Source organism: Sarcophilus harrisii, chromosome X (assembly GCF_902635505.1).
Source record: "Sarcophilus harrisii chromosome X, mSarHar1.11, whole genome shotgun sequence".
Lineage (NCBI taxonomy): Eukaryota > Metazoa > Chordata > Mammalia > Dasyuromorphia > Dasyuridae > Sarcophilus > Sarcophilus harrisii.
This window is the reverse complement of record NC_045432.1, coordinates 7,219,681-7,245,091: the sequence shown is the minus strand read 5'-3', so window position 1 is coordinate 7,245,091 and position 25,411 is coordinate 7,219,681. Positions and strand designations below refer to the sequence as shown.

The following is a 25,411-nucleotide window of genomic DNA, read 5'->3' as shown; positions in this document are numbered from 1 at the left end:
GCCAACGGGAAAGGGGGGAATGATGAAACAGATGAAGGGGACAAGGCCAGAGTTTATAAGGCTGGGCTCCAGTCCTTTAACATCCCCCACTACATATCCCCTCCCCTGTGGTGTTCAGGGCAGAAGGGACATCTTCAGTTCTTCCATCTTCTTCTTGTCCTCGTTCTTCTTGTTCTTCTAGGCCACTGGCAAGTTGTGGAGAACTCATGGGTGCAGGTGGAGGGTGAGATTTGTCACTGCCATCGGCTCCTGCTGCCTCCTGGGGTTCTTCAGCCAGAGACTGGGAGGAGGCCTCAACAACCGCTCCGGAGCTTTGCTCTTCTGCTCCAGCCAGAGCTGCCAGCAGGCTTTCAGGGAGGGCTCGGTATCTTCTAGCGTGGGCCATTGAGCGAGGGCCCCGATGTCTGTCCATGAAAGCCTGGGACCGCCTTGCTTGGAGAGATATTCCCATTCTCCCATCGCCGGCTCCAATAAAGGCTCCTTGTTGACTCTCTAGGTATGGCTGAGGATGACGAGCATACACCATTGCCTGTGGCCTAGCTCCCGGTCTTCCATCCCGACCCGCACCAAAAACCGTTACAAACAGATTAGGAATGGCCCGGACCACCCTAGCGTGGATCATAGGCTGGGAAAAGCCTCTCCCCCGCCCGTGTCCCGCAAAGGGGATGCGGACTCCTTCAGCTTGGATTTGTGGCATTTGGGGATGGGCCCCTGGTGATGCCGGGGGTCTAAATCTTCTGTCCGCTGATCTCACAAGAAAGTGTCCAGGCTTAAACCCAAGGATCACAATCGAACCAGGCGGGTCATAAACTGTTGCCACGGTTCCAAGTCTGTTGGTCCCACCCCACCCTGGCTGTTATTCCATGGCAACCCTTTCTCATCAACTACCTAGCAGAATTGTGAGGTGGCGCCCCACCCCGCTGCCACGGTTACCCCAAATGCCAGGGGATGGCCATGGTAATGGCCTTTGAGCCCCCCGGCAGGGGGCTAATTTCTCCATCCAGTTGGGGGGCCCAGGGCGTCCCGCCCCCAAAACATGACACGACCCCGATTAATAAAGGTCAGAAAGTACACACACACACAGCGCTGTCCCCGCTTGTGGCAGTGCCCCCCGGGGAGAGCGCGGTTTCGGCCCCTTCACAGGGGTACGGGCAGGGTCGGGGGAGGGCTCAGGCTCCCCGGGGGCAGACCCCGTCCCTGCCGCTAGCCCTGCGTTCCTCAGCTGTCCAAAGGGGTCCTCCCAGGCCCGAACCCCCGGTGCTGGGGAGGGGCCCCGAGTGCGGGTGCGGGGAGCACTGGCACGGGGTCTGGCTCACGGGCAGAGCTGCTCACCTGTATGTTGTTACGTCTCAGGGGTCCTTCGGCATCGGGCCTGTCAATGTCTGGCTGTTCCAGCCATGGCCTGGAGGCCCCTCCACCCATGTCCCGCTCCCACCGGCTGGCAGCACCTCTCTCAGGCCCAACTGCCCCTGGCAGACCAGCTCATGCTAGGGTCCTGCTCCCTGGGGGGGGGGTCTCTGACACCAGGGGTCATCCACCAGCCAACCAGCAGCAGGCCTGGGGGAGGGCAGACAGGCCAGGGCCTCATCCACAACTGGGCCCAACAACCTTCCAATGAGGGGGCATGGCCCATCCAGCTTTTAGGAAGGAGCTGTGCAGCGGCAGGGGGAGGGCAGACAGGCCGGGCCTCATCCACAACTGGGCCCAACAACCTTCCAATGAGGGGGGCATGGCCCATCCAGCTTTTAGGAAGGAGCTGCCCAGCGGCAGGGGGAGAGCAGTCCCTGAGGCAAGCCCTGGCCGGCTCCCGGGGAGGGGAGGCTGAGGCTGGAGGCAGGGCAGGCCCAGGGAAGGCAGTGGGAGGCAGTGAGATCGTCCAGGCGGGCCTTCCTTGGAAATGACCCGGCAACTGAGGGGACGCTGTGCCCGGGGGCCAGCACTGGCAGCGAGACGGCGGGGGCGGGGGGGAGCATGCTGGAGGGGGGCAGAGGCGGCGGCTGGGAGCGATGCGACTGTGGGTGCCCTTGGGCCGGCCTGGCCTCCTGTGGGGAGAAATGGCAGGGCTCTGAGGAGGCGGCCGAGGAGGCGCCCTTAGAGACGGGCCATGGTCCCTGGGACCTCCAACATCCTTCCAGGGCTTCTCCAACAATGGGAAGCTGGCCAAGCCTTCTAACTGCAGGCTGATGGGCTGACTTGGAGCTCCCAAAAACCCCTCCAGGGAGCCCCTGAGCCCCCTCTGTTGCCTCAGGGAGGTCCCCAGCCCTTCGCTGCCACCCCTCGATGGCCATCCCTTGGCCCCACTGCCCAGTGGCTTCTACTGGCACCCTGGGGGGGGGGGGGCTAATGCCCTGGGCTAATCCCCTAATCCCTTCCTCCCCCATCCTCCTCCCACATCCTCCAGGGGGCAGCAGCCCGGGAGCCTGAGGCCTAGGAGCAGCTTGGAGTCAGGCCCAGTGCCCTCCGACCTTCTCCTGATGAGCTGGGCTCCTGCGGCTGAGGCGGCCAAACCTCCCTGAAGCCCTAGGGAGCCCCATCTCCTCCCCCCCCCCCGCCCCGGCCTTGCTCCCCCCTGTGGAGCTGCTGGCCGCCCGGCAGCTGAAACCTGCCCTCTGGGGGCCTGTGGAGACGCTGGCTGCCCGGCCACCTGCTTGGGAGCCTCCCCGAGGAGTCAGTGACATGTCTGTTCATCTGGGAAGTGGTGCGTGCGTCCCGGGACCCAGAGGGCCGGCCAGTGCTCCCGCCCCTCTCTGCCCTCACAAGCCTGGTCCCTCTTCACTGTTTCTCTGTAGCCCCGTACCAAGCGGTGCCCTGGGAGGGTGCCATGACTTCCCTGTAGCCCTGTCTCCCTCCACTCCATCGTGAGTCCCTTGGGCCCTTCCTTATGTCTGGTGCCATCTGATTCCCAGGCTGACCCTGCACGGCTCCTCCCCATTACCCCAGGTGGAAGGCTCACTTTCCCCAGCCCAGCCTTCAGGGCCTTCCACATTGGAAACTACACTCTCTGCCCTCCTTCTCCCCCCCCCCCCCGCCCCCGACTCCACTGTGCTCTGACCAGAGACCGTGTGCCTCTGAGCGAGACCTAAGAGGTTGCTCCTTGTCCACCGGCCTGTGCCCAGGCTCTCCCCAAGGACTGCCGGGGGCTGCCGGTGCACTGCCGGATGCCCCCGTTGTTTCCAGCCCATGCTCATGGCCTAGCCTTCAGGAAGCCCCCTGCTGGAAGCTGCTTTCACCCCCCCCCCCCATAGCCTCAGCCAGCCCCGTTAAGCGGCACTCCCTGGCTGTAGCTGCTCCCCATTCTTGGGGATGGTGGTTGGTTGCCCTCTATCCTAGCCCCAGCCTGGGGGCCTGAGACTCCAGGGAGGCCTCTGCACTCAGTCTCTGCCTCAGCAGCCAGCCCAGCCACTTCAGTCCCTGCTCAGCGAGAGCCCCAGGCAGCCAGGCCAGCCCAGGAAGCGGGATAGCGGAGCCCTTTTAGGAAGGGCCCAAGGCTAGCAGGCCAGGCCCTCATCCCAAACAGGTGCTAGAAGTGGCAGAGGGAAGCCGGCCCAGCCGGGCGGCAGTTCCAAACACCAGGCGGGTGATGGAAGCTTTACCTCATTGACAGGGAGGAGCCATAAACCACACTTGTCCATGGGGGAAGTGGCTAGCTCGGCTCCCCTCAGTCTCCTGGGGCGGCTGAGAGGATGGAGGAGAGGAAGACATAGAAGGGGGAGTGCTCCCAAACCAAGGTGGCCACGGGCAGTTGGGGACCAGCCTTGTTGGGCATCCGCTGGGCATGCCCTGAAAAGGTAGGACCCACTCGGCAGATGATGCTCATTGGTTGCACACGCCCATAGGCCTGAGTGAGGGGGCACATCGCTTCAATGCCCCCTCCCCTGTCCACACACAAAGAAATAGCAGTATTCCTGTTGGAAATCACCCAAATTTATTCTCTTCCCCAGTGGCTCAGTGAGTCTACACCATGGTTTTCCAACGCAAATGTACCTTTGGATTAGCCACATCCCCACCAGGGATGCACCCCAAGTGTGTGAAGGACAAGGTGGGCGCAGTGTGTCTAGAACATAGCTCCCCACCGCAAATGAACCCTTGCATGGTCTACATCCCTAAGGTCTGCACTTAATAACATCTTGATATCCCTGGGGTGCAGAACTTGGGGGGGAGCCTCAGCAACAGGCCTGGAGCCCAGGCTGGGGTATGGGCAGGGTTGGGGGGGAACCTCAGCAACAGGCCGACGGGCAGCTGCACATGTGTGCACGCACCAGGCACGTGAACACAAGGTGTCCCCCCTCCAGAGCTGGGATGCAGAGAGGGTACTGCCAGGTATTTGAGACCACCTTGAACAGCGGAGCCCACTCTCCCGAGGTGCCATTGGAAGAATAAAACGTGAGCCAGTCCTGGCTGCAGGATACAGAAGAGTCTGCTTCCGGGCCAGTTTGTCCTTGGAGGATACTTCCACCTCCCAGGCCCTCAGGTTGGAAACCTTGGAGTCGCCCTGGACACCACACTCTCTCACCCACTATCTCTCAGCCATGTGCCAAGGCCTGTGCCTGTCACCTTGGCAGCATCTTTCCCCTGCTACCCCAACCCTCCTCCCAGACCCTCCTTCAGCCATACCTGGACCCAGACTGAGGCAGTCCGAGTTTCTGCCTGTCTCACTCCAGCCCCATTCTGGGACTCAGTGATCCTGCTAGCTCTGGGCCCCCCTCCCCCAATGTACTCCAAGACCAAATGAAAAATTCGGTTTGTTATCTAAGTCGTTCATCACGTGAGCCCCTCTCTTGGTCTTCTTACTGCCCCCCCCCAATAAAAGAACACCCTCCAAGAGGTACCTGTCTCCAGACACAGATTGCCTCCCGGCTGTGGTCATTTCCCAGGGCTCCCCCCCTTCCCTGAATCCTCTCCCCTCCCTCTCTGCCTCCCGCCCTCCCCTGCTGCCTTCCCTCTTTTGGAAGCCTTTCCCGTTCCCTCTTCCCTCAGTGCTTCTCTCCAGAGTGCCAGGGCTCCAGCCTGCTGGGTGTGTGTACCACCGTGCTGGGCACGGGGCATCTCTTCCCTTTAGACTGGAAGCTGCTCGCAGGCAGAGGCCGCACTTTGCCTCCCTTGGAATATTCTCAGCACTTGGCAATGCAACTACAAAAAGCAAGTGCTGGATAAAAGCTGAGCAACGACCCGTGCAGCACCTGGTTCATTTCCCAAATGAGGGAGGAGAGGAGTGGGCAGGTGATGAGGTTTAGATTTGGGGACCCCAAAGGAAATTAGGGTTTTGGTGGTTGGGGAGTTAAATGAGGTCTAGTGGCAGGTTCGGGGTTCAGGTTGTGCAACCCCTCAGAATTCGGCACAAGGGTAGGGAGTTCTGGGATTCCCTTTCTGGTGGCGCAAGTCCCCTGGAAAGGAATTTACAGACCCCAAAACCTAGACTGATAAAAGAGGTTTATTATGGGGATTGGAAGTAAGGTTCAAGTCTAGTTAGGGAAATAGGTGAAGGGAAAGAGAGGAGGGCACCGGAAAAGGGTGCCAGGGCAGAAGCTCCTTGGCTGCCAAGAGCAGGACTGCCATGTTTGGACCCTCTTCAAAGAGTGGATTTTAGTTTGGCTCTTTTATAATGAGACATTTAGCTAAAGGGCCTGTGGGTGGAGTCCCAAGTTGGCTCAGATCCAGTGGGGGCCGGGACAAGCCTCCATCTCCTATTGGAATTCAAAGGGGTGCTTTTAAACCAGGATTTGTCAATCAAAGGTCCCGGCTTCCTGAGTTGATGATGCATAGGCCAGAGGGGCCTGGGAGTAATCTCAGTCAGAAAGGATCACAAATCAGTTTCTTAAAAGGACCACAACCACTGCACGGGGACTTGGCTCAGGTCACCAGGGGGAGATGGGGTTCCAGGGCAGGTCTTCATAAATAAAACCCACTGCACCACGTGACCAGCGGTCTAGCTTTTCCCACTAGCCTGGACTTGAAGATAGATCCCTGAAGACAGGACTAGGACCCTCAGGAAAAGGGAGTAGAAAAATAATGAGTGCTGAATGTGAATGAGGGGGAAAGAGGGAAGCAATGGCCTGGTCCGCAACTTTCTTCCTACGGGCCACGCCTGGGGGTGAGGAGAGGAGGAAGACACTTGGTTAAGTCTAGCATCTTCGATTTCAATTCTAAAAGCTTCCGGTGCCTGCTGGGGCCCCGCCCCGGCGGAGGTGCTGGCGCCCCGGGGCGCCCCCTACGTCCCGCAGCTCAGACTCCTTGGGGCGCTGTCCGCCAGTAGCGCCTAGAACCTCGCAAGTGGAAAGGATTCTAGGCTCCCGACAAGGCCCGACCATAATTCTCTCGTGTTCCCATTCCGACCCCCTGCGCATCGGGGGCGGGGCGCGGGGACAGACGGACAACAGGTCCGCCCGCCCATCTCGGCCCGGCCGCGGTTCGTGCTCTTTCCCGGCCTCTCTGCACTCCTCCCCCTGCAAGGACTCCACCGGGAGGGGTGGGCATTTATGAGGCACTGGCTGCACGCGGGCCCCTGCTAGGCGCTGACGCAGAGGCCAAAGACTTCCCGCGCCGGGAGAAGACGCTCCCAAGGCAGCCGGTCCCGCCGCCTGCAGCGCCACTCCTTCCTCTCGGGCGCCGCGGCTTCCGGTCCCGGCAAGGGGATGGGGAGCACCGGCGCGGGGATGGGGAGCACCGGCGCGGGGATGGGGAGCACCGGCGCGGGGATGGGGAGCACCGGCGCGGGGATGGGGAGCACCGGCTCGGGGATGGGGAGCACCGTCCCGGGACCGGGCCGAGAACGGCCTCCCGCCAAGGAAAGGGAGGCTGGAGGCGAAGATCGGGGCTCTCGACAGGGGGACTTGGCAGAAGGCTGGGGGCGGGGGGCGGGACGCCGACAGCTCCCCGTTTGCCGGGATTGTACCTGGGCTGGGCAGGTCCCCGAAGCCCTGGGGGGGGGGGGGGGGGGGGGGGGGGGGGGGGGGGGGGGGGGGGGGGGTGGGGTTGGTTGGTCTGGACCCGCGCATGCGCAACGGGCGTGCGAGGGGCTGGGGGAAGGGCAGCTTCTGTATTACGCGTGTGGAGAGTATTTGCACAGCGGAGGGAGGAGCGGGGTTGGGACTCGGCGCCTTCTCCCAGGGCCCTGCTCTCTTCCCCAAATCAGGGAACCACTGACGGGTCCCCGCTTGTGGAGCTGCCTAGGGCCCAGGTGTCCGGGAGACACGCCGGGGCCGGGGCCGGGCGGGCCGCGCCCTCCTAGACTTGGGGGCGGGGAGCCCGCGGCGAGGGCCGAACTTTCGGGTCAAGTCTGGTGTTAGTGCGGGCAGCCCCGGGCCGGGCCAGAAACAACTCTGGGTGGTCTCGGCAGGGAGAGGACCCGGCGGGAGGGAGGAGGGGGAGTCCTCGGACACATCCAGCCCCCCCCCCCCCGAGACAGCGCGAGCCCCCGCCTAGACCCGGGCACACTGGGCCGCGGCAGCGGGGGCAGGAGGAGGAGGAAGGGACCCGGCCCGGAGGGGCTGCGGATGCTCCCCCAAAAGGAGCGAGGGAAACGGAGGGACACCAAGGAGACAGCCCGGAAAGGGCCCCTGGCCTCCAATTCCCCAGGAAAGGGGCCGCAGTTCAGCTCTTAGGGACCCCCTTCTCTCCCGAGACAGGGAGGGAGGCAGAAAAGTGCCCCAAGGAGCCCCGGCCCCGCCGGGGAGCAGAGGCGGACAAAGGACCCAGCAGAGGGAGGGGCGCCACATCTTCAGGGCTGCAACTGGGCTCGCGCTTGGCCTGGGATGGACCTGCGGCCCACAGGCAGGGAGGATGCAGGACCTGGGGCAGCCAGCAAGGACAGGAGAGGGAACCAGAGGCTCACGGAGGAAATGGGGAAGAGCTCTGGGCACCCCCAGAAAGAAGGGGCAAGCAAGAGGAAGAGCATCCCCCAGAGGAACAATTCAGCCCCCCAATTCGGGCCCCAGTAAATTCAGCCCCTCCAGAGCAATGCTTCAGGCCCCACTCTGGAGGATACTTCGTCCCCCCACTCCCCCCAATAATCCTTCAAGCCCCTCCCCCCAGAGTAATCCTCAGGCTCCCCTTCAGAGTTATACTTCAGGTCCTCCCTCCAGAGTAATCCTTCAGGGCCCCCTCCAGGGGTAATACTTTAGGCCCCCTTCAGGGGTAATTCTTCAGGCTCCCCTCGGGTAATCCTTTAGGCCCCCAAGTGGGGTAATACTTTAGGCTCTTCTCTGGGGTAATACTTTCGGACCCCTCCAGAGTAATCCTTCAGGGCCCCCTCCGGAGTAATACTTCGGGCCGCATTGGCCAGAATTGCGGAGGAAGTGGGGCCAAATAGTTGGGGACAGAGAGGCCGCCGGGACTCTGGCCTGGGCTGGACCAGGCGGGAAGGTGAGAAGGTGCCAGCGGAGCCGAGTTTCCCACATCTCAGAGGGGAACACGGGAGGCGGGGCGGCAAGGGACTGAGCAAGGGGGCGGGGCACCAGGTGACAGGCAGGTCAGCCACAGCCGTGATTGGCCCAAGAGGAGGGAAGGAGACACTGGAAGGAGAAGGGAGTGGGGAGGGAGAGGCCGGGGCCTGTGAGGGAGAGGCCAGGGGCCTTGAATGAGAGGGCGGGGTCCCTGGGCTCCCTAGGGCTGAGGCTGCAGAACTGGGGGCACCTCCCTGGGGGGCAGCTTCCCCTGCCCTGTTAGCCCTGCCTGGGAGTCCCTGAGAGGGAGGGAGGGAGGCCACACTCTGGGCAGACACCAGGCCCTGGGGCGGGGTAGCCCAGCAGGGTCAGGAAGGAGACTGAGGCGGGGGCTTCCTGGTGAACATCGCCCTAAAGCAACCGGGCCTCCTCAGAGCTGTCTGGGCCTGGCAAAGGTCACCGGGCCAGCTCCCTGCTGGGCCAAGGTCATGTTCCCACTGCTTGGAGGGAGCCCCTCCCCCCCAAAGCGCAAGGACCCTTTAAGCACACCCCCCCCCCCCCAAGCGCAAGGACACTCTCGGCACACCAAGGTTTCTCAGAGGCGTGTTTATTGACCCGATGCATCACGCCCCAGAGGCAGCCGCCCGGGCACCTGAGAGACAAGGACAGCGATCACCGATCTGCAGCAGGGGCCCGGGGGAGGCTGCCGGGAGGCGGGAAGGGGGGTGGCTCCGGGGCCGGGGCCACATCTGCCTGATGCACCAGCCTCGGGGCCCAGGGAGGAGGGGGCATGGGAGCCCATGTACCCAGACTGTCAAGGGGTCAGGCCGGCCTCCCCTCTGCCCTCTCCCCTGGGCGGCGGCATGCCCAGACAGCGGCACCCCACTCTGGCATAGAATGTGTCTGGGGGTGGTGGGCAGGTGGAGGAGACCCCCAGCCCCTCCACTCCTCCCCACCACCACCACCACCCCCCGCCCGGGCCCCTACTTACTCAGGGTCTGAGCGGGCAGCAGTCGGGCTCGGTCCTAGAGGACCATGCCTCAGCTGACCCGATGTCTGGTGGTCCTGGTGCCCCACAGAAAGATGCTGCTTCTGGCCCAGCAGGGCCGCTTTCTGCCTCTTGTTCTGGAACACGCCCCAGCCCCCCCAGGGCCCCGTGAGGAACGAGTCCGGGCTGCCCCGGGGCTGTGCCTGGGCCCTGAAGGGGGGACGCCCCTCTGGGAGCCCTGGACCTGGTGAAGCAGGGGGGAGGGGCTGCGCAGGCCCTGGGGAATCCTGGGAATGGCCCCCTGATTTTCAGAGCTCTCAGGCTCCCCTTTGTTCCCTGGGAAAGGTCCCTGGCCAGGCTTCCTCTGGGGAAGGGCCTTCAGGGCCCGGAGGCCACAGTCACTGCCCAACCCTGCAGCCCAATGACCAGGGTCAGGGAAGGAGCTGGGGGCCCGCCTAAGAGGGGGAGCTCGGGCCCCTCGGGGAGAGGAGGGCGTGACCGGGCACCCGGCGACCAGGAGGGCAGCCCCCATCTACCGAGGGCACAAGGGGAGCCCCTGCAGGGAGGGAGGGGTTTGCCCAGGTCACTCACCAGGAGGGAAGGAAGTTGCACAATTAGGGCCAGTCCTGCCCGGGCAGTGTGACAGCAGAGAGATTGTCATTCCTGGGGGAGAAGGAGAGAGAGCCTGGGTCACGAAGGGCTCCGGAGCCCCCCCAGCACCACGGGGTGCCGGAACATCCCCCACCGCACGGGGCACCAGAAGGCCTGCGCTCCATTAAGCGGGGCTCCCGACCCCAAGCTGGGGGCGGCCCCTGGCCAATCGGCCCTCGCGAGCTCCGGGTCTCGGCCCCCTCTGCAAAGCAGACATGGGAAGCCCCCCCGCCCGTGTGAAGAAGGACCCTTCGGGAGGGCCGGCAGGGCTGGGCAACGCTTCCTACCTCGGGCATTTCTTCCTAAGCCACCTCAATGGTTCTCTTCCTCACAGCTGCTGGGCCTGATGGGAGCTGTCAGGGAGCAGGCAACTTCTGATGTGTCTGTAAAGAGCAGGGGGCGTGGGAACGGTGCCGGGCAGGGGTCCTGACCACCCCCCACCCCCACACGTCTGTCCCACTGATGGGGCTGCAGAGCCCAGGGAAAGAGCAGGCCTGGCCCGGGGAGGCCAGGTCTGGGAGTGTGCCTTGTGCATGAGTGTGGGCGCAAATTCGTGTGTGTGTGTGTGTGTGTGTGTGTGTGAGCCTTTGTGTGCCGTGTGTGTGTGTGTGTGTGTGTGTGTGTGTGTGTTCGGTGTGAACACTGTGAGCACCGTGTGTGTGTGTGTAAGCATTGTGTGTGCCGTGTGTGTGTTCAGTGTGGATGTGCCTTGGGGACATCTGTGCTCTGAGGGTTACATGTCGCTTTTGTTCACTATGTGAATCCTTCTGTGTGTGTGTGTGGGGGGGGGGCAGAAACAGCCATGGCCGGGGGAGGGCACATGGGGCGGGCTTTTCAACAGGGGTCTGAGCAGGGCTTCTGGGAGGGGGGCCCGCCTGCCCCCTCCGGGTACCTGGGGATGAGATCGGCAGTTGGTCTCTGCGGAGATCTGTGCTGACGCTCCTCTGGAGCTGCCACGGGGGATCTTGCTGCACAATCCGCACTGGTGGCCTCCTGGGGGCAAAGAGCAGAGGCCCCCGCCAGGGCATCTGGGGGACACTCGGGCCGTTTCTGCCCCTGGGCTCTCGGGGTCCCAGCGGCCAGACCCCCCCCTCACCGCAGAGAGCCTGGGCCCCGGGGAAGGGGAGAGGCCAAGGCCCCCCAGAGATGGGAGAGGGGCCTCCCTCCCGGGGCAAGGGGTGGTCCGGCTCTGCCCACACAGCCCGCCCGGCCCAGACAAACTCACCAGAGCGGCCTTTCTACTGTCCCAAGGGCCTTGCCAGCATCCCCACCTGGGTGACTTCCAAGCAGCTTGGCAGCAGCTACAGCCCGGGCCTCCATCAGACTGGGGAGAGGGGCACAGGACCGCTGCAGGAGCCGCTCCCTGAGGAGCCCAGAGGCCTCCCCCCCATTGGCCTTGTCTCCTCCCCCCACCCCTTGAGGCCCCAGGCAGTCCCGGGCCCCGGGGGCTGGGGGCCTGCGGACACTCACTTTCTCAGGTGGCAGCAGAGGCTGGCCCAACTGACACCCCGGCTGGGCAGGGCAGGTCTGAGCAGCCCCGGGCGCCTCACCCCCAGGACTGTGGAGTCTGGCTGTGACATCATCAATTGTGATCCCCCAGGTCACAGGTCGGGGCGTGGCCCAATGACCCTGAATCTCATTGTTGTGTCAAGGGGGATGGGCAGGCCAGGCTCGGCCCCTCCCCCCAGACCCAGACCCGCCCTCTTGGCCCCCCTCCCCCAGCCAGAGCAGGACCCAGATCTCTGGGCCTCTGGGGGGGAGCCCTACCCAGACAATTCCCCCCCCCCCCCCCCCCGGGGCAGGACCCCCAGATGGTACACAAAGCACTCCCACAGGAAAGGGCGCGGGCACAAGGAGGGAAGCAGGGCTGCCCTGGGGGGGGCCCCCCCAGATCTGGAAGCCCCTTTATTGTGGACCTTCCCCCTCCCATTTCTCCCAGCCCCAGGGGTCCACACCCTGTCTCTGGGAAAGTGGGAGGCCTGGGCAGAGAGTCCAGACCAGGGAGCCTGGGCTCCCCCCAATGAGCCCGGGTCCCAGCCCCATCCCCGATGGCGCCCCCTGCCGGGTACCTGGGCCGAGAAGGGCAGTTGGTCTCTGGGGAGATTGTGCTAAGGCTGCTCTGCAGCTGCCATGGGGGGTCTTGCTGCACAGTCCGCACTGGAGGCCTCCTGGGGGCAAAGAGCAGGGGCCCCCGCCGGGGCAGCGGGGGGACACTCGGGCCCGTTGCTGCCCCTGGGCTCTCGGGGGTCCCCGGGGCCTTCCCCGCATCCCCACCTGGTGACGCCCCAGCGGCCTGGCGGCAGCTGCAGCCCGGCCTCCCTGAGACTGGGGGAAGGGGCATCAGCACCGCTGCAGGGCCCGCTCCCTGAAGAGCCCAACAAGCTCCCAAAGCCCCCGCCAGCCCCCTCACCCGTCCGTTGCCCCATGTCCCAGCCCCACGCCCCTTGGGTGCCCAAGGCCCCAGGAAGCCAGGCCCCGGGAGCTGGGAGCAAGCGGGCACTCACCCTATCAGGTGGCACAGACACACGCGCTGCCGCTGCCTGGTCCCTAGCTCCGGGCTGGAGCCGAGACTGGCCCGGCTGAAACCCAGGCTGGGCACAGGCAGGACTGGGCAGCCCTTGAGGCCTCACCCCCAGGACTGAGGCCAATGGAGTCTGGTTGTGACATCATCAATTGTGATCCCCCAGGTCACAGGTCGGGCTTGGGCCAATGGCCCTGAATCTCCTGGTGGTGTCAAGGGGGATGGGCAGGGCAGGCTCGGCCCCTCCCCCCAGACCCGTACCCACCCTCTTGGCCCCCCTCCCCCAGCCAGAGCAGGACCCAGATCTCTGGGCCTGGGGGGGGGCACAGACCAGACAATTCCCCGCCCCCCCCCCCTGGCAGGACCCCCAGATGGTACACAAAGCACTCCCACAGGAAAGGGGGTGGGCACAAGGAGGGAAGCAGGCCTGCCCCGGGGGGGGGGGGGGAGCTGGACCTGGAAGCCCCTTCAGGGATCAGGCTCAGGAAACAGCCAGACCCCCTCCTCTCCCCAATGGCAATGCAAATCCCAGGGGCCCTGGGGAAGACAGAGGGGTGCCCCTGGGGCTGGTGGGAAACTGCAGCCCTCAGGCAGGGAGCCAGAAAGGGGACGGGAACCTTCGGAGCCCCCACTGTGCCTGAGCCCGCTGGCACAAGGTCTGGGGCAGGACAGCCAGGGAGCCCCCGCCCCGTCTCCCACCTGCTTTCTTTAGGCCTAACTCAGAGGGGCTCCCGGGACAGACCCGCTGGGCTGGAGACCCCCACGTTCTTCTGGGCCTTCCCCCTCCCAGTCCCCAGGGCCCCGGGGGGCTCCCACCATCTCTGTGAAGTTGGAAGGTGGGGGCAGAGAGTCTAGACCAAGTGGCCTGGGCTTCCCTCCCCCAATGAGCCCTTGTCCCTGCCATATCCCTCATTCACCACCAGGGGGCTCCCCCATCTGCCTGGGAAGGAGGAAGCAGGGGCAGTGAGTCTAGACCGGGTCTTTCCTCCCCCAATGAGCCCTTGTCCCAGCCACAGCTGAAGTTCTGCCCCCCAGGGCTCCCCCCATCTCGGTGAAGGAGGAAAGTGGGGGCAGCGAGTCTGGTACATTTGGGGATGTTGCTCAGACAAGGGCCGCTTTCCTATGGGAGGGCCCGGTGTAGACTCCGCTTCCTCCTTCACAGAGATGGGAGGGAGACTCCTGTGCTATGGGACGCGGCTGGGAGAAGGGCCGCTTTGGGGCGGGAACCTGGCCCTGATCTGCTCTGTGGGGTCTCTGCCACAGTAACCCCGGCCCCTGCTCTTCCTTAGCTCTTCCTCTTCCCTTGCTCATGACTTGAACCTTTCCCCCCAATTTCCCTGCAGTCTTTGCTCCTTTTCTACAAGCACTCTGGTACACCATCTCTTCTTCTCCAATGACCTTCATCTCTCTGTCCCTCATGTCTTTATCCATCTCACCCCATGATCTCCATGGGGGGGGTCTCTGCCCATGATCTCCATGGGGGGTCTTGGACCATGATCTCCATGGGGGGTCTGGGACCATGTTCTCCATGGAGGGGCTCTGTCCTTGATGTCCATGGAAGGTTTTTCCCTGGTTGGGTTTCTGACCCTGTTTCCTGGGGGTTCTCTGACCCTGATTTCCATGGGCGGTCTCTGAATGGGGCATCTCTGTTAGCTCTGAGCGTGATGTCCATGGAAGGGTCTGTCTCTGATTTCCACAGGGATCCATGTCCCTGGTCTGCATAAAAGGGCTCTAAACCCGGGGGTCCTGGAATCTGATCACTGTGTGTAGTCTCTAACCATCATTAATTTTTTTTTAATTAAAGATTTTTATTTTTCAACACCCGCGCATAGATAGTTCTTTGGCATTAACTCTTGCCAACCTGGTGTTCCAATTCCCCCCTTCCCCCACCCCCTCCCCAGATGACATGTAGTCCAATGGTAGAAATATATGTTAAATCCAATATATACGTCCATATTTATATGATTATCTTGCTGCAAAGGAAAAATCAAATCATAGCGGAAAAGATGAGAAGGAAAATAAAATACAAGCGAGCAACAATAAAAAGAGTGGAAGTGTTCCATTGTGATCACAGCCCCCTCTCTAGGTGCAGATGGCTCTCTCCATCACAAGATCGTTGGAACTGGCATCTAGCATCTCATTGTTGAAGAGAACCACAGCCATCAGAATTGATCGTCACATAGTCTTGGTGTCTAAGTCTCATTTGTAAGGTCAGTCTTGCATTTGATCTCCATGGGGGGGCTCTGTCCTTGATGTCCACGGAGGGTCTCCGACATGATCTCCCTGGCGGCTCTCTAACCATGATTTCCATGGGCGATCTGTCTCTGATCTCAACTGGGAGGCTTTGTGTTGATTTCCAAGAAGGGGAGTCTCCGAACTCGATCTCCATGTGTGGTCTCTGCCTTTGGCCTTCGGTGGATGTCTGAGTATCCAACCTCCACGGGGTTCCTGGATCAGATGTTCCTGAGCCTCTGATCTTCCTGGGAATCGTTGCTCAAATTTCTAATGAGGATGTCGCCACCGATGTCCATGGGTAGGTGTGTTTGGTCTCCATAAAAGGGCTGTGCCCCTGGGGGTTCTTGCACCTTTATCTCCATGTAGGATCTCTGACCCCAACCTCCACGGGGGTCTGTGAACGTGATCTCCATAGGGGTCTGTCTCTTTTCTCAGCTGGGAAATTTTGCCCCTGACACTAATCTCTACATGAGGTCTCTGCCCCTGGTCTTTGGAAGGGGGATGTGCCCCGGGGGTGTTGGACCTTAATCTCCACGGGGATCTCTGCGCTTGATGTCGATGGATGATTCATGCTCCCAAGGGCCTCTGTCGGCCCAATTTCCGTGAAGGGTCTCTGAGGAGATTTCCATTTGGGGGGTTATGTCCCTGGTCTCCAGAAGGGTGCTCTGCCCCAGGGGGTATTAGAAGCTGATGTGCATGAGGGGTCTCTGCCACTGGATCTCTCTCTGGGGGCGGGGACGTGTTTCTGAACCTGATCTCCACGGTGGATCTCGGACCATGATCTCCATAGGGTTTCAGTGTCTCATCTCCATTGGGGGGTTCTTGTTCCTGAGATGAATGGGGATTCTCTGACCGTGATCTCCATGTGGTCTCTGCCTCTGATCTCCTGGTGGAGTCTGTGTCCCTGACCTCCATGGGGTCTCTGACCCCGATGTCCCTGAGCGGTCTGCCTCTGGTGGTCACAGGGGGTCTCTGGCCCTCATCCCCGTGGGGTTGTCTGCCTTGATCTGCAAGAGGGATGTCTGACCTTGCTCTCCATTGGGGGGTCTGCCTCTGACCTCGGCGAGGGACCTTTGTCCTGGATTTCTCTTCCCTGGAATTCCATGGGGGGCTTGTGTCTCTCACCTCCATGTGTGTTCTTGACTCTGATGTCCATGAGGACTCTGCCTCTGATCTCTATGGTGGGGGGGTCTGCCTCTGATGTCCATTGGCAGTTTGCTTGTGACCTCCCCGGGTGGTCTTTGGCCCCGATTTCAAGGGCAGGGTCTCTGCTATTGATCTCCATGGGGAGTCTCCAACAATAATCTCCACGTGGAGACTCTACCCCTGGTCTTCCAAAGGGGACCCTGCCCCAGGGAGTGATCTCTGCCCCTGAAATCCAATGGGGGCTGCCTTGATCTCTATGGTGGTCTCTGACCCTGATTTCCATAGTGGGTCTGTCTCTGATCTCAGTGGGGGAGTTGCCCTGCCCCTGATTTCCAGGTGTGTTCCCTAATTGTGATCTCCCTGGGGGGTCTGTGTCCCCCTATCTCCATGGGAAGTCTCTGAAGCTGATGTTCACAGGGTGGGGGGTAGGGAGCTCTGACCTCCATGGGGGGTGTAGAGCTTTGATTTCCATGTGGCATCTCCAACCTTGATCTCCATGGGGTTCTGCGTCCCAGATCTCCAAGTGGGATCCTGCCTGTATTCTCCATGGGGAAGTCTCTACCAGAGTTCTCCATGGGGAAGTCTAACCTGCTCTCCATTGGGAGGATCCCTGCATTTCATCTTCATGAAAGATCTATGCCCGTGATCTTCATGGGAAGTCTGTGGCCCCTCTTTCCATAGCAGTTCTTTGCCCCTGGGTTGTCTTAGACCCTGATCTCCATTGCAAGGGGGGAGGAATCGGACTGATCTCCATACTGGGTCTCTGCCACGATCTCCGTGAGGGTCCTTTTCCTGATCAAAATGTTGGGTCTCTGATCCTGATCTCCTTGGAGTGTCTCTGACCTTGACCTCCTTGTGAGGGTCTGCTAGATTACAATGGGGGGGTCTTTGCTCCTGCTTCTCCATGAGGGGGTCTCTGTTCCTGGTCTCATCGGGGGGGGGGGCTGTGTCCCTCACCTCCATGGGTGGTCTCTTAATCTGATGTCCATGGGGGGCCTGCTTCTGATTTCCGTGGGGAATCTCCAAGAGTAATCTCCACGAGTGGTCTCTGCCCTTTGTCTCCCTAAGGGGATTCTGCCCCAGGGTCAATATTTCCAGGTGTGCTAGTAAAAGTTTACTAGCAGAAACATAGTGTAGAAATATATCATATTATGGCAAGTGCTCATGTTGTGATGATAAGTCATCAGTTCTCTTGAGTAATTGAAAGTGTTTTTAAGGTAAATGAGCCATTGATTAGTATGATTGAGAGGAGAATAATAGCTAGTGATACTTCATACGAGATTGTGCAACTGCTCATAGGGCTCCAATGAGAGCATATTTTGAGGTGGATGTGCATCCTGACCATAAAATTGACAACACAATAATCCAGAGAGTGAAAGGACGAACATAAGTCCTAGCTTGAGGTCTAGTAGTGTGTTGGGTATGGGGAGGGGTGTTCAAATTGTTAGGGCGATAGAGAGGGCTAGAATAGGGGCGGTGATAAACATTGAAATGGAAGAAGTTAGTGGGCGGAGAGGTTCTTTCCTAAATAGTTTTACTGCTCAGCAAATGGTCGCAGGAGGCCGTAGGGTCCTATGATATTTGGTCCTTTTCCGAATTGTGTGTAACCTAACACTTTGCCTTCGATAAGTGTCAGAAAGGCTACTGCTAGGAGAATGGGGATAATATAGAGTAGAAGGTTTAGTGTGAACATTTGTTAAGAAGAGGGTTTGAACCTCTGGTAGTAAAGGCTTAAACTTTATGCAATTACCAACTCTGTCACCTTAACAGCACTGTTCTTGGGGGTGTAGAAACTGAGTTAGGATGTTGAGATGGAGTCATATGTTGGTTCTAGGGCTTATCAGGGACATTGGCCTTATTTCTCTTGTCCTTCCGTACTGGGAGAAATGAATCTGCAAATAGAAACCGACCTGGATTTCTCCGGTCTGAACTCAGATCACGTAGGACTTTAATCGTTGAACAAACGAACCTTTAATAGCGGTTGCACCATTTGGGTGTCCTGATCCAACATCGAGGTCGTAAACCCTAATTTTCGATATGGGCTCTCAAATAGGATTGCGCTGTTATCCCTGGGGTAACTTGTTCCGTTGATCAAGAGATGGGCCAATTACTGGTATTGATACACTTGGATTTGTTCATCTAGGTCATATTCATTCGGAGGTTGTTTTATGCTCCGAGGTCACCCCAATCAAAGACTATAACTCAGTGGCTTATACAGTTTGTTCCGATAGGTTGGATGGTAGTATGTGTTGAGTTATGCGACTTAAGCTCCACAGGGTCTCGTCTTGTATGAGCATTCCCGCCTCTGCACCGGAAGGTCAGTTTCACTGATTGGGAATAAGAGACAGTTAAACCCTGGTTGTGCCATTCATACCGGTCCCCAATTAAGAGACAAGTGATTATGCTACCTTTGCATGGTCGGTGGGGATACCGTGGCCATTAAAGTCACAACTCACAGGGCAGGCAGTGCTTCTAATACTGGAAAATGCTAGAGGTGATGTTTTTGGTAAACACACGGGGTTTTTGTTCGAGTTCCTTTTAATCCTTTTAATCTTTCCTTTTGTGCACACCTGAGTTGGGTTAACAATGTGTGTAATAGGGTGCTCCTGTGTGGGTATGATTATTTGTTTGGTTAAGTGTAAGCGGTTGTTCCGATCTGTATTTATGTTTGTGCAAGGAGAATATATTCAGGTTATTCATATTAGCGTTATGTCTTCTAAATGTTAACAGAATTGTCCAATATTGGGTATAGGGATTTTGATGGATGGTTGGTATTAAATGACCCTGATCTTCATAAAGGGTCTCTGAAATCAATGGGAGGGGCTGCCTTGATCTCCATAATGATCTCTGACCCTGATTTCCATAGCAGGTCTGCCTCTGATTTCTTTTTTTATTATTATTATAGCTTTTTATTTAAAAACCACATGCCTGGGTAACTTTTCAACACTGATTCTTGCAAACCTGTTCCAAATTTTCCCCTCCCCCCTCCTCTAGCTGACAGGTACTCCAATACATCTTAAATATGTTAAAATATATGAAACTCATATTTATACAATTATTTTGCTGCACAAGAAAAATCAGATCCAGAAGGGGAAAAAAATGGGAAAGAAAACAAAGTACAAACAAACAACAACAGAAAGAGTGAGAATGCTATGTTGGGAACCACGCTCAGCTCCCACAGTCCTTTCTGGTGCAGATGGCTCTCCATCACTGAACGATTAGAATCAGTTTGAAGAGAGCCACGGCCATCAGAACTGATCATCATATGGTCTTCTTGTTGCTGCATCTAAAGATCTCCTGGTCCTGCTCACTTCCTCAGCATCAGTTCCTGTAAGTCTCTCCAGGCCTCTCTGAAATCATGCTGCTGATTGTTTCTTACAGAACAATCGTATTCCATAACACGATCAGGGTCATAGACCTTGGTCTCCATATTGAGGTTTACCCTGATCTCCATAGTGGGTCTCAAACCCTGGTCTTAATGGGGAATCTGTGTCAGATGGCAATGGAGGATCTCTTTGGAGGTTTCTGCTCCCGATCTCCACTGGGGTGTTGTCTCCAGCACTAATCACTTTGGGGCGGTCTCTGTTTAAGATTTCCCAGAGGGTCTCTACACTTGAATACCTCTGTCCCTCATTGCCATGGAGGCTCTGTGCCTCTGCTCTCCGTGGGAGGGCTCTTCCCCGATCTGCATGGGGTCCTTTTATTGGCACTGGCCATTTGATCTGCACGGGGGTGTCTGCTCCTGATTTCCTTGACAGAGTCTCTGCCACGACAGTTCTGGCACCTCGGATTCCTCACACATGTCTCTTCCCTTGCTCATGACCTCATCTTCCCCCCCCCCTAATTTCCGTGGGAATCTCTGCCCCTCATGTCCACACCCTCTGCTGCCCCTTCTCCCATCTCTCCTCTTTCCTTGGTCTTCAGTTCTGTCTTTCATCTCTTTCTCCATCTTAGGCTGTAATCTCCTCATACTTTCTGACCGCGATGTCCCGGAGGTCTCCGTCACTCCGGTGTCTGGGACCCTGATCTCCACGGAGGGCCTATTCCTCTGATACGGCGTCTGCCCTGATCTGCACCGTGGGGCTCTGAGTCTCATCTCCATTTGGGTTCTGTGTCCCAGGCCTGCACGAGTTGGCTCTCCCCCTGGAAAGTCTTTGACCCTGGTCACCATGGGGGGTCTCTGACCCTGCTCTCCTTAATGGGTATCTGACATCGATCCCTATAGGATGACCTTCATGGGTGGTCTCTGAACCTAATGTCCATGGGGGGTCTTCCTTGACCCCCCCCCGGGTGGTCTCTGCTCCTGAATTCTATACGGTTTCTCTGCCAGGGATATCCATGGATAGTCTCCAACAGGAATCTCCATGTGAGGTGTCTGCCTCTGGTCTCCCTAAGGGGACTCTGCCCCAGGGGGGTATTAGATCCTGATCTCCATGGAGGGTCTCTGCCCTTGAAATCCATGGCGGGGTCTGCCTTGATCTCTATGATGGTCTCTGATCCTGATTTCCATGAGGGATCTCTACCCATGATGTCCATGGGGAGTCTCTACCCCTGATCTCCAGCAGGGCATCGGTGACCAAATAGTCATGGTGGTCTCTGCTTCTGATCTCCACGGTAGTTCTGCACTGATCTCTATGGGGGGTCTGTGTGATTGATCTCCCGTAGGGGGTTTATGCTGATCTCCATCAAGGGTCTCCGATTCTGATCTCCATGGCGGGGCCTTTGCCATGGTGTGTCTCTGACTTTGATCTCCATTGGGGATCCATTCCCAATGGAGATTGGGAATATGTGACCCTACTCTCCATGGGGGGCTTTCTGGCCCTGATCTCCATGGGGTGTCTCCTCAGCTCTCCATGGGGGGTTTTGGCCACCATCTCCATTGGGCGGTTTCCAACACTAATCTCCACAGGTGGTCTCTGTTCCAGATTTCATGGAGGGTCTCTAGCCTCCAATACCTCTTCTTTCCTTATCATGGAGGTCTCGACCCTTGATTTCCATAGGGTCTCTGTGCCTCTGATCTCCACGGCTTTCTCTGTTCTGGATATCTTTGGTGGGATCTCCCCGACAGTAATCCTGGCACCATCTATTCCTTCCATGTTTCTCTTCCCTTCCTCATGACCTGATTGTTTTCTCTGTCATTTCCCTGGGAATCTTTGCCCTTCCACTCCACACAGTCTGCTGCCCCCTTCTCCCATCTCTTCTTTTTCCTTGGTCTTCAGCTTTCAATCCCTAATCTCTTCATCCATCTCACCCCGTAATCTACATGGGGGTCTCTGACCTTAATGTCCTTGGAGGTTCTTTGTCCCTGGGATATGTGTGACCCTGATCTCCACAGGGGGGTCTCTGACCCTGATCTCCATGGTAGATCTGTCTCTGATCTCAATGGATGGTTTTGCCATTGAATTCCATGGGGGGTTTCTGAGTTTGATCTCTATGGGGGGTCTCTGAGTTTGATCTCTATGGGGGGGTCTCTATTCATGCTATCCATTAGGGGTCTCTGCCCGTGACGTGCTTGGCAGGTTCTCTAACTTTATGTCCACAAGTGGGTCGGTACCAATCCCCATGGGGGGTCCGCCTGACTGATCTCCATGGACAATCTCTGTCCCTGATCTCCATAGGGTATCTCCCCCTTTGCCCATGATCTCCATGGGAGGGTCTCTGACCCTGAACTCCATGGCGGGTCCCTACACTTGATTTTCATGGAGGATCTATGCCCCTGATCTTCATGGAGCATTGTTAGAGGCCAGAACTCTGAACCTGAAACAAAGGATTCTTACAAGGTGCTGAGTCAGTGGGATTGATGGAGACAATAGCGATCTCATTTAGCCTGGTTCAGCATGATTGATTGAACCCTACAAGGAGCCGTTATGGGCCGGAACCTGAAAAGAGGCACTAAGTGGGATTGAGGAGACAGTGGTTAAATCTAGTTTAGCACTGATTTAATCCTACCTCAAATAATGGTTTCCTAGTGATAGAATGATTGGTTTGTACTCAGTGTGGGGCATATAAGCAAGAAGCTCTCAGGGCCAAAGGAGACAGGCGCACTAGGAGCTCTCGGGGTAGGAAACAGATTCATTCCATCGTCCACCCTTGTAGTGGCTGGAGGCTCAAGCACAAACCTTTGGAGTCGGGGAGATTCAGAGGCCAGAGAAGGCAGGCGGGAGCAGAAACTCTCAGATCCAAGGAGAGAGCTGGGCCTCCAGAAAAACTAGCCAGTCCCCAAGTGAAGGGACAAGACTTTGAAGGAGACAATAAAGGATTTGGACTTTAACCCCTGGCTGCACTTGTGGTGGTTACTGAACTGAAACGAAGGCTGCCTCCAGAGACTCCAAGAAAACCTCAACAGAGAACATTACATTTTAGAGAGAACACTACAGCGCATCTCTGGCCCTGATCTGCTTGGGGCTTCTATACCTCTGATCTCCATAAAAGGTCCCTAACTCTGATCTCCATGGGGTGGTCTGTCTCTGAACTCAATAGGGAATCTTTGACCCTGATTTCCATGGAGAGTCTCTGACCTTGACCTCCATGGGGTTCTGTGCCCCTGAGCTCCATGGGAGTTTCTATGTCTCTGATGTCTCTGATGTTGATGTCTCTCTTTTTTAGATTTTTTTGTCTTAGTTCACTTCTTTTTTCCCTTTCTCGTATTTTATTTATTTTTTTATTAAAGGTTTTTATTTTCAAAACATATGCATGGATGTTTTTTCTTTTTTTTTTTTTTTTTTATTTAATAGCCTTTAATTTACAGGATATATACATGGTAACTTTACAGCATTAACAATTGCCAAACCTCTTGTTCCAATTTTTCACCTCTTACCCCCCACCCCTCCCTAGATGGCAGGATGACCAGTAGATGTTAAATATATTAAAATATAACTTAGATACACAATAAGTATACATGACCAAAACATTATTTTGCTGTACAAAAAGAATCAGACTCTGAATTATTGTACAATTAGCTTGTGAAGGAAATCAAAGATGCAGGTGAGCATAAATATAGGGACTGGGAATTCAATGTAATGGTTTTAGTCATCTCCCAGAGTTCTTTTTCTGGGTATAGTTAGTTCAGTTCATTACTGCTCCATTAGAAATGATTTGGTTGATCTTGTTGCTGAGGATGGCCTGATCCATCAGGACTAGTCATCATCTAGCATTGTTGTTGAAGTACACAATGATCTCCTGGTCCTGCTCATCTCACCCAGCATCAGTTCGTGTAAGTCTCTCCAGGCCTTTCTGAAATCATCCTGTTGGTCATTTCCCACAGAACAGCAATATTCCATAATTTTCCACCACCATTCCATTTCATTCTCAACTGATGGACATCCATTCAGTTTCATCCCACCTCAAAGGGCCTGCAAGCAAACATTCCTTTTTTTTATAATCTCTTTGGATATAATCCAGGTTTACTCGGATAAAGGGTATGCAAGTTTGATAACTTTTGAGCATAGTTCCAAACTACTCTCAAAATGGTTTATTCGTTCACAATCCACCAACAATGAATCATGTTCCAGTTTTCCCATTCCCCTCCAAGCAATCATCATTATTTTTTTCTGTAAATCCAACGGTGTGTGAAATAGCATCCAGAGCCTCTTAATTTTGCATCTCTATAAACGACTTTGGACATCCCTCATATGATAGAAACAGTTTCAATCTTCATCGGGAATTGTCCCTCATATCCTTTGACCTTTTCAATTGGAGTGGCTTTTTTTATAATTAGAGTTAATTTCTCTATATATTTGTGGGGCCTTATCAAGAACCTTTGACTGTAAAAATTTTTTCCAGTTTTTCTTCCTTCTAAATCTGTCTGCTGTGTTTAAAAAAATTTTCAGTTGTATAATCAAATTTTCTATTTTGTGATCAGTAATGATCTCTAGTTCTCTTTGGTCATAAAAACCTTCCCTTCCACAGGTCTGAGGTCTTCCTATTTTTAATTTATTAATAATTTCATTCTTTTACCTAGGGTCATGCCCATTTTATATCTTGTATACGGCTTAAGTTGGATCAATCCTAGTTCTAATATTAGTTTCCAATTTTCCAACAATTTTTTATCAAACATAAGGTTCTTATCCCAAAGCTGGGATCTTTGGTTTGTCAAAGACTAGGTTGCTATATTTGTGACTGTTTTATCATTGGACTAATCTATTCCACTGATCAACTAATCTATTCATAGCCAATAAATGGTTTTAGAACTCTGCTCTATATATATTTTAGATCTTGGTAAGCTTAAACCACCATCATTTATTTTTTCATTAATTCCTTGAAATTCTTGACCTTTTGTTTTTCCATATGAACTTTGTTTTATTTTTCTAGGTCATTAAAAATAGTTTTTTAAGTCTGATTTTTATAGGCTAAATAAATAGATTAGTTTAGGTAATATTGCATTTATTATATTTTCCCTTCTAAAGCATTTAATATTTTCCAATTTTAGATCAGACTTAATTTTTGAAAAGTGGTTTAATTTTGATAAAGTTTTGATTTTTTCCTTGCAGATGGATTCCCTAAATATTTATATTATCATAGTTACTTTAAATAAATTCTTTTGTAACTCTGCTATTTGGTTTTGTTATTGATATATAGAATCCTTTGATGACTTATTGGTTTATTTTAAAAACTTTTCTAAAGTTTGGTTATTTCCTAATAACTTTTTGGAATTCTGGTTCTTAAGTATACCATCATGTCATCGGCAAAAGTGAAATAATTGGCTTCCTCATTTGCCTATTCTTATTCCTTTAATCTCTTTCTCAAGCTCTTATTTATAGCTGGTTTCATACAATATTAAATAGTACGTGATAGTGGGCAACTTGTTTTCCTCAGATCTTATTGGGAATGGTTTAGGTTTGTCTCCATTATATGTGTACTGATGGTTTTAAATAGATTTTGATTATTTTAAGGAAAATCCATTTATATATCTAAGTGTTTTTTCAATAGGAATGGATGTTGGATTTTATCAATGCTTTCTGCATCTATTGGGTATATTGGTTTTATTAATTTGTTATTGACTTGGCCAATTATATTGATAGTTTTCTAATATTGAACCACCATTCCTGGTATAAATCCTCTTGATCATGGTGTTTATCTTGGAATGATTTTCTGTGTCTTTTTGCTAATATTTATTTAAGATTTTAGCATCATATTCATTAAGGGAGATTAGTCATAATTTTCTTTCTCTGTTTTCAGCCTACTGGTTTAGGTATCCCATTTATAGAAAATTTGTTAGGACTCCTTCATTTCCTATTTTATCAAATAATTTATTAGCATTGGGGCCAATTGTTTCTTTAAATGTTTGGTAAATTGCATTAAAATCCATCTGGTCCTGGGTTTTCTTGGGGTTTAATTGCCTGTTCTATTTCTTTTTCTGAAATGGACTATTCAAACAATTCTTCTTTCTATTAGTCCTGGGGAAGTCTGTATTTTTGGAGGAGTAATTTTCCTTGGTTATCAATTTATTGGCATAAAGTTGAGCAAATCTCTTATTATTTCTTTTTCCTT

The 25,411-nt window shown here is 55.3% G+C and overlaps 1 protein-coding gene and 2 long non-coding RNA genes across 6 annotated transcripts in view; 1 reads left to right on the top strand and 2 right to left on the bottom strand.

The window, feature by feature from the left end:
• Positions 1-1,616, bottom strand: LOC116420269. The gene is made up of 2 exons (XM_031944640.1): positions 1,333-1,616; positions 1-502 (listed from the first exon to the last, which is right to left on the bottom strand). The coding sequence occupies exons 1-2, from the start codon at positions 1,420-1,422 to the stop codon at positions 77-79; spliced, it is 516 nt and encodes a 171-aa protein (XP_031800500.1). The 5' UTR covers positions 1,423-1,616; the 3' UTR covers positions 1-76.
• Positions 828-4,862, top strand: LOC116420270. Of its 2 annotated transcripts, none has more exons than XR_004230569.1 (3): positions 828-1,060; positions 3,605-3,788; positions 4,293-4,862. It is a non-coding gene; the product is annotated as an uncharacterized LOC116420270 (long non-coding RNA). The 2 variants fall into 2 exon arrangements; XR_004230570.1 differs by lacking the exon at positions 828-1,060 and adding an exon at positions 2,153-2,698.
• A 4,110-nt stretch (positions 4,863-8,972) lies between these two features.
• LOC100926345 overlaps positions 8,973-25,411 on the bottom strand; it is a 42,146-nt gene continuing 25,707 nt past the window's right edge. The window contains exons 1-9 of one of the 3 annotated variants that reach the window (XR_004230536.1): positions 12,525-12,692; positions 12,090-12,188; positions 11,491-11,591; positions 11,246-11,344; positions 10,913-11,013; positions 10,308-10,403; positions 9,961-10,032; positions 9,373-9,506; positions 8,973-9,033 (exon numbers count right to left, since the gene is read on the bottom strand). This is a non-coding gene — a long non-coding RNA (uncharacterized LOC100926345). Of the gene's footprint in view, positions 9,034-9,372; positions 9,507-9,960; positions 10,033-10,307; positions 10,404-10,912; positions 11,014-11,245; positions 11,345-11,490; positions 11,592-12,089; positions 12,189-12,524; positions 12,693-25,411 lie in introns of those variants that run through there. The other 2 variants (XR_004230538.1, XR_004230537.1) reach the window with 2 other exon arrangements.

Coding starts and splice junctions, on each gene's coding strand:
- LOC116420269 (XM_031944640.1), bottom strand. CDS start 1,422: ATGGGTGGAGGGGCCTCCAGGCCATGGCTGGAACAGCCAGACATTGAC. Junction 503..1,332: donor TGAGACGTAACAACATACAG/GTGAGCAGCTCT, acceptor CGTCATCCTCAG/CCATACCTAGAGAGTCAACA.